This window comes from Columba livia, chromosome 14 (genome assembly GCF_036013475.1).
Source record: "Columba livia isolate bColLiv1 breed racing homer chromosome 14, bColLiv1.pat.W.v2, whole genome shotgun sequence".
In the NCBI taxonomy this organism is placed as follows: Eukaryota; Metazoa; Chordata; class Aves; order Columbiformes; family Columbidae; genus Columba; species Columba livia.
In genome coordinates, this window is record NC_088615.1 from 16,986,407 (window position 1) to 16,994,587 (window position 8,181).

The window sequence follows — 8,181 nt, forward strand, 5'->3', positions numbered from 1 at the left end:
GGCAGCATTAGCACATGACAGCTGTGGGGAGGAACCTGCCTTGCATAGCCTCTGGTCCTGGCTACCTGCCACCTAATCTTCCCTAGTCAAGTGCAGCAAGCAGGTGTTTCTTGAAGTCATGCCAGAGGCAAACTACTGGCATAATCAGGCTCCATTTTATTTGATCGGTGCCTCTAATGAGGACACCGTTTGAAGTTATAAATGAGTGTGGTGGTTGCAGCCGAGCATGTGCCTGGAGCCATCAATAATTAACAAGTTCTTGTGAAGTCTTAATGAGGCCTGCTCTCTTCTGCAAACACCCACCCAAAATCCTCGGCCTGCACAGCCCTGCCTGGCGCAGTTCAGTTTGGGGCTGTTGCTCTAATGTATCACGTATTTCTGCTATGGAGAGGGGTCAGCCCAGTGGCCAGGGCACGGGTGGGCCACCAGTGTGTGTCCAGCCCCATGCATCCCCGGAGAGTCCTTGCGGGATGTCTTCTTCGCACCAGACCTTGGGCAGGGGGAGCTCCAAGTGCTGAGCAAGGTCCAGCTGACGTATCATAGCTCCTTGAACACATTTTGCCGCCAAAATATTTTGTAAACCAGTGGAAACTGGACGTCTAGATCTACCTTTGCCATGCTTTTGTCTGTTGACCACAAAGTGATTTTGAGTGGTTTTTTTCCATCTCCTCTCTGGTAGCATCTCTGAAGGGGCTGTCACTTAGCAATGCAGATGGCTCCTTTGAAGATCCTTTGTGGTCTTGTCTTGGCATGGCCAGTGTGTTGCTCCACACCCAAAATGCTTCACAAGAACAAAGTAGAATTGCCCTGGCCTCCCTCCAGAAGCTGTCCCATCCTATCCCCGGCCATCAGGAGGTGGTGTGTTAAATACCTGGTGTGCACTGGTTTGCTTTTCTTTACCCTCTAATCATACCTCCAAGAAGAAGCAAAGAAAGGCAAATGGGAAGCTGGACATCCCTGCCCAGATGTATCCTAGTGAGAGGGAGAAAGGGGACACCAGTGCAAAGCCAAGTGTGAGCTGCGCCTGCATGTGGCTTTTTGGAGAGGACCTTGGTGGGGTTTCTTTGCTCACTGTCCATGTGGGGTTTGGTCCACAGACATGAAAGCCACACCTGGAGCTTGGAGCGGACGGAAAGCCTGACTTCAGATTCCCAGTCTGGGATAATGCTGTCCTCAGTGGGAACCAGTAAATGCAACAGCCCTGCGTGCATGGAGGCACGGGCTCGCCGCGGGGCCGCCTTCTGCATCGAGGACTCGCGGAGGCACATGACGCAGTATCGTGACTCGGTGGATTCTCTGCGGGACTCACCGCATAGCGAGAGGTCAGACCCCACTCCTTGGTGCTTCCCAGGCACAGCAAAGGCAAGCTGTGCTCTCTGTGCTGGAGACAAAAACGTCTGTGTATTCCTGTGGTGAGACTGGAGAAACTTCAGCTCTGGTCCTGCCAGAGAAGGCCACTGCCCCAGAAGGCCACGCTGGTAGGGGTAGCAGCAAGCACTGCACCCTGCTCACCTGCTGGCGATGTGGTTTAGGAGCACAGGGATGAGAGGAGCAGGATAATACTTGGCTGCACTCAGTAACTAATGAAAAAAAAAAGGCTGAGATAGTGGATGGTGTGTATACCCTGGTGGGGTGACAACTCAAGCATCACCATCAGATGGCAAGAAGCAGCAACTGTCATCCTCTTCCCGGGTCTGGTTTCTCATGGTGCAGCAGCGTATCTTCACCCTTGCTCCACTCTCTGTGGGTGGCCATGGGCAACCCTAGTTAGCCACTTTGTGGCAGTTACCCTTCAAGTCATTAGGACTTGTCCCTGGGGCAGAGGAGAAAGGCGGCATCTCCTCTCTCATTCCTGTCCCCACTCTGTTCAGGCAGGCTGACCCTGCTCATACAGGTGTCTCACACTTCATAAGACACACGGGTAAAAAGGCATCCGAGAAGCTAGGGAGCTTGGGCAGCCTGAAATGAGCCGAGATACCAATTGGCACTATCGAGTGGAAATAAAATTTGGGGCTTAGAAAGAGGTGATGCTGAAGGAGGGGCTGTTTGGAGAGGGACTAGACCAGACCTGGGTTGCCACGCTGATGTTGAGTAGATGGAAGCAGGTAGATGCCTTTCTGAATCGAGGCTTTTGGAGAGTCAGAGGAAGCAATGCCCAGGTTTTCCCCATCTGTGGCCTGAGCAGGTGGAGGGCATTTTGGGCACCTTCCTCAGAGACAAGCCTGGCAGCTCCAGAGGGAACAGAAAGCAGCTGACGGGCAGGTGGGAGGTGGGGAAGTCCTGATGCAGCCTGCTGGGAGAAGCTGCAAGGTTCGCAAGGATGCAGGGTGGGAACTGCACACCAAGTCTCTCAGGAGCGCCAGTCCTGGGGTACATGGTGCCCAGGTGCCCGCTGAAGCCAGCGGCTCATCCTGCCTCATCAGCGTGGTGCAAGGTCCATCTGCCTGGTTCCCCAGGAGGTGCTGAGCTCCAGGACCAGGCACACTGGAGGCCTCGTGGGTCCCTGCGCCAGGTGTTGGGCGGAACACGGGGGCATCTGGAGGTTTTGGGAGTTGTTCGGTGTCCAAATGGTGGTGTTGCTTCTTTCAGGTACGTGTCAGCCCTGACCACACCAGCACGCCTGTCGCCTGTCGACTTCCACTACTCGATGGCTGCACAGGTGCCCACCTTCGAGATTACATCCCCCAACTCGGCGCACGCCGTCTCCCTGCCGCCGGCAGCCCCCATCAGCTTCCGCGTGGAGGAACAGCAGCCGCTCCTGCGGCGGTACCAGCTCCCCTTCCAGGACACACAGAGGTACGACAGCTACTACCAAAGGAAGACCTACCTAAACGACAGCATGGGGAGCCTGCCCTCCAGCCCCTTCCGCATCACGGAGGATGACGAGTACGAGACGACACAGGAATACGTCACAGCGCTAGAGCAGCCAAAGAAAACATCCAGCAGCAACAGGCGGTGGAAAAAATCCAAACTGAATGGGCACGTCCCTCACAGAGCCAGAGCCGTCCGGGACTCCTTCTCCTTGAGCAGCGCCTCTTACAGCGAGTCTGACGAGGAGCTGGTGGCTGAGAGCACCCCCTTCCTAAGCACTCAGAACAATGAGGCGGCGCACACAGAGTCGCCCGTGCTGCACCGGCCGGGCGACAGCCGGACTCACCATTCCTGCAGCAGACACAGCGCCCACGGGGAGAGCGGGCGCAGCAGCCTAGCGCACACGACGCCCAAACCAGACCCGGATCCTCTCTAGGTGCCTCCCGGCCTCGCAGACGGAACCCACGTGGAGGCGGTGGAAAAAGGGAGACAAAAAACCCGAAAATAAATATTTTTATTTTATATAAAAGAGGGAAAAAAAAAAATATAACAAATAAAATGGTTTATTTTCATTTTAGCGAAGTTGTCTTATAATAGCTAACGGCAATGACTTTTTTATAGGGAATCTCTATTTATATGTAATGTCTTGATTTACAGCTTCCAAGAAAATTAAAAAGTAAAAAAAAAAAAAAAAAAAAAGAAAACAAACAATAAAGTTTAAAAAAAAGTGGGCCAATTTTTGACTACTTAAAAATAGAAAAAAAAACCTATCGTGGTGCCTTTTGCTGTATGCTAGTGCTGGGATTCATGCTGAGGATTCTTCTTTCAGTAGCATTTTTAAGATCATAGATTTTTGTTTAGGCGACAACCTGTCACAAGGGCGCTCTTCCATCGGAAGAAAACAGCCTCGCCACTCTGCCCCGTACCCTGCTATTAATGATCTTATTCTTTAAGGTATCGTTTATACACACATCAAGGACATGAGTGGGAGCATTTCCATCATCATGTCTAATAGGGGTCTGTCTTGCCCTGTAAAATACTTGTATTTTCGCTTATAATCAGGAGAAGAAGAAACGCAACAGCACTGTACTGAAACGCAGAAATAACGTTTCTTTTGACACACAGGTAGGAAGAGAAAATGAAACCACGCAGCAGCAGCAGCCCTTACAATATAGCTGTCAACCTTTGGCCATTTCATCTGTGGGTCTGAAGTTGGGTCGGCACGGTTCGTGGTCAAACACGGCTCGAATGCAGTGACACCGTGTCATGTACGGTTGGGTCCGGTTCACTGAACCAGCTCCGTGTGGTGGTCCCGGCAGGGCGGCCCCATCCAGCCGCAGTGCCCAGTGGCCGCATCACCGCACCGGTGCCGCGCTGGCCGTGCCGTCCCCTGGACTGCGCGGTGTGGCCATGGGGTGGCGTGGCCGTGGTGCCGCAGGGCTGTGGATGGTGCCGTCCTGCCCGCCGTGCTTGGCTGCACCATCCAGCAGCCCTGCGGCACCACAGCCGCGGCGATGCCAGTTGTGCCAGCCCAGGGTTCGGCACTTTTGGGCTTGTCGCCCCTGCGCTGGCTGGGAGGCGCCTTGCGTGGGGCAGCCCAGCAAGTGGATTCCTCTGCGTCGCCATGTGTACTGTAAAGACAGTTGTTACCGTCGCATCGTGCCGGCGGTGGCGGATGTCGTGTGTCCGAACTTGAAGCAGCTCTGGCCATCAGCTCTGTGGCTCAAAGAGACAGTCCTGCGTGTGCAGACGGCAGAGCATCCCCCGTGGAAGTGCCCCTCTCTCCTCAGTTTGCTGCAGCAAACCTGTTTACATTGTAGCCTGACTTTTTTCTTTTTATATTTTTACTTCTGCATGTCCTTTGCATTTCAGATACTGTAGATTGGATGCATGGTGAAGCTGTGACTGAGAAGATAATACAACAATTGACAGTGTATTTCATTTAACTTTTAGCAATAAAGTAATAAAACCCTCTATTCCTCACCTGTGATGGGGTCAGATAGAAAACTCTGCTAATTTGTCATAAGATGACTGTGAAAGTTTGCTCTGGATTGTCTGAATGTCAGAACTCTCGACTGTTTAACACTTGAACATTTTTTATATTATAAATAAAATAAGAAATAACAATATGTGGGCTGCATTAATCTCAGGCAGTTTGGAGGGCAAGGGGGAGCTGTGACAGCTGCCATACACGGAATCACAGACTGGTTGAGGTTGGAAGAGACTTCTGGAGGTCATCTGGTCCAACCCACCTGCTCAGTGAGCCCACCCAGAGCCAGTTGCCCAGGACTGTGAGTAGTCAGGGTTTTAATATATCCAGGGATGATAACGCCACCACTTTGGGCAAGTTCTGCCAGTGCTTGGTCACTTTCACAGCAAAAATGTGTCTTCTTGTGTTCAGACTGAATTTCCTGTTTTTTAATTTGTGCCCATTGCCTCTTCTCTTGTCACTGGACACTACTGAGAAGAGTGTGGTTCCATTCATTTCCTCCCTTCAAGTATTTATATACATGGATAAAGTCCACCTGAGCCTTCTCTTCTCCAGGCAGTCCCAGCTCTCTCAGCCTCTCTTCATATGAACAGTGCTCTGGTCCCTTAAAGATCTTTATGTCCGCAGAGACCCAGAGGTGGGTGTTTTTCTACCTGGCGTGGACATTTGGCCTTCACTGCAGGGCTCAGGAGTGGGTGCTACCCATGTCTCCTGGGGGAATGCCATTCCTTCTCCACCTGCACTCTAGAACACCTGTGGAAGCTTTCTGTTGTGCCAAGAAAGGCCAAGGTGCATGGCACATGCTGGTACTTCAGTGACTTTCGCAGTAGAGTGGAGATGTGTTGTGTCCAAATCTGCAAGTGCTGTGCCTCCATGCAATATCTGCCCACCCACAAAGCAGGTCTCTACTTCAGCTCTTCCATGGCAACCTCTGTGTTTCTGGCTAGTCCCCATGTAGGAGAATCACTGAGAATATGGTGTATTCACAGGAAGCACAGTTCCTGAGGTTGCACGCATGGTTCAGTCCGGCTCAGAGCCTTGGTCCTGCTCAGTGAGACAATGAACACGTGCCAACCCAGCTGAACTCAGCAGGAGAGGGATCTCCTACAAACTCATCCCTGCAGGTGAAGACCTGTGTGAGTCAAACCTGTAGAAATGCACAGAGCTATGAGAGAATTCCTGGGTCCTCACAGTGATGCTGATGCTGAAAGACAGGCTGAACTGCTGCACACCCACAGCCGGGGCTGCTTCTGCTCCAACACCCCCAGGATGCCCATTGCCTTGGAGCTGACCTGTCTGGTTCATAGGCCACCCCTGACATCCTGCCAGACCAGAGGGCTCGGCACTTCACCCTGAATAAAGGCGCCTCAACACTGATTTCACAAAAAGTTAAAGGCTGAAGGTTCTTGCCCTTCTGCCACGAGGCCCATGTGAGTCAACAGCAATGTGCAAAGGAGGTCTTAGATGTCTAGGACTGGGGATGAAGGCCAAGTCCTGATTTGCATGACACTTGCCATGTAACCTTTGGACACATCATGTCCCACTTCTGCGCAGCCCCACGTCTTGCTGCGTGAAAGCAGCAGGACCATGTAACTCTCCACTCTCCTGTTTGCTCTTGGGACAGGTTGTGACTCCTCATTGCCTTTGTTGGTCCCCCAACTTACCTCCTGCAGCAGGTTATAGAGTGTGGTGTGATGGACAGGAATGAACAGAGAGCATCTGGTCCCCTGCATGGGACATGTGTGGGAGTTCACCCGGGGCTTGGGTGACTTTGGGTTCCCAACACACCTCTATCTCCCTGCCCAGCTCTCCTCAGTGTCTGTGAGCTGGTGAGCTCTGTTTATGGAGAAGTCCACCAGGGACTGACACAGCAGCATCTGCATTACGAGAAGGCTGCCGTTCCTGGGTCTCCTGCAGAGCTGAAGAAGTACAGTGTGGCCAAACCTCACTGTGGCTGATCCACACCAGCATCGCCATCATGGTCTGCTCTCCAGGTCCCTTGGAAAGGCCCTGCGGGTTTGCCCATCACTGGCCTGCACAGGAGAACGTCTTTCTGCTCCACGGTTTGCAGGGTCTGTGAGCCACCGCTAGCTCTGAGCCATGGCAGCCTCACGCTTCCTTGTGGTGATTTCTTGTTCACCATGCCCCTTGATTTGCATAATTGCGTTCTATATTTGGAGGCAGTTACACTACTTCAATTTTCTCTCCAGTTGCCTCTGAAGGAAACCTGTATCTGTCTCCTTTTTCCCTGGCTGGTTTATTTTTAGACCCTTCATTTGCAGCCATGTGTATTCCTAGGGTTTGGCTGTAAATATTTTACAGCAGCTTTCACTGGTGGGGGAGCCACGGAAGTCTTCTGCCAGGTCTGTTCTGGATGTACAATGCCTTTGGCGCCCTTCCCAGAAGGGAGTGAATTGCTCAGCTGACACAGATGGGGTGATGCAAGCAGGAGAGGAGCACTGGATCCTGGCTTTGGGATTGCAAAGCTTCCCCCCAAAAAAAGTCCCTCTAAAATGATTTTGGTGTCAGGCTGCATGCAGGAGAAGGGGCCTGACAGGAAGGTCAGGCTGAGCCAGAACCGTCAGGAGATGCTGTTGGAGACCCAGAGCAGTCATGCTGCACTTTGCTGCTGCCCAGCAAGGTCTTATTTTTCACCACAACTTACTCCCAGCAGAAGATGGCAGACTGGCGCCTTCAACATGGGGGCCTGAGCTGCTCTTGGTGGCTTCCTCAAACACACTGCAGATGTCACTGCCCCCTGGAAGGGATGGTCAGAAAGGACAGGCTGAGGTACAAGATATTACTTGGGATTTTGGAGAGCAAGAGTCAGGCCTGGCTTTCCTCCAGGCTTGCACTGTGTGAGTCTGGGCACCAGGCACTTCATGCATGGCAGTAGTAGCATCTTGGAGGTCTCCAGTGCAAGGGATATCTGTACAGTTGCTGACACAGCAAAGCACACGACGCCTTGGACAAACAGCCATGACACTCAGTGTAGCCAAGGGCTCCTCTGTGAACAGCTCCCAGAACATCTCCAACCACCAATGCATACGTTGGATCGTTCTCCTCCCGTAAACCTCTAGGCTGCAAGTGGACAGACAGACCTGGGGTGCACCAGGTGAAGGGAAGAGCTACCTGAATGTGTTCTCCATGGGCGGGCCATCCATCCAGAGCTTGGGCAGGCCAGTGCTTTCCGCACCTAGGAGGATGAGCAGGCTGTTACCCCACTGGTGGAAAGGCATTGCGATTTTCTGGGGCTGTCTGTCCATAAGAACCTGGTTTTCATGCGGCAGGAGCTGGTGGAGATCCGTGTCGGCCTGGCCATCTAGTGCTGTGAAGTCTGGGACCAATCCAGCATACAGTGAAACTGTATTTCAGACCAA

The 8,181-nt window shown here is 52.5% G+C and overlaps 1 protein-coding gene across 6 annotated transcripts in view; it reads left to right on the forward strand.

Moving 5' to 3' along the window:
* Nucleotides 1-3,515, forward strand: part of NRG2 (neuregulin 2) — a 162,263-nt gene extending 158,748 nt beyond the window's left edge. For all 6 annotated transcript variants that reach the window (XM_065030180.1, XM_065030181.1, XM_065030177.1 and 3 more), the window contains 2 exons: nt 1,098-1,322; nt 2,590-3,515. In XM_065030180.1, the coding sequence (XP_064886252.1) occupies nt 1,098-1,322; nt 2,590-3,247 (883 nt within the window). In that variant the 3' untranslated portion in view covers nt 3,248-3,515. The remainder of the gene's footprint in view (nt 1-1,097; nt 1,323-2,589) is intronic.
* The last annotated feature ends 4,666 nt before the right edge of the window (nt 3,516-8,181 follow it).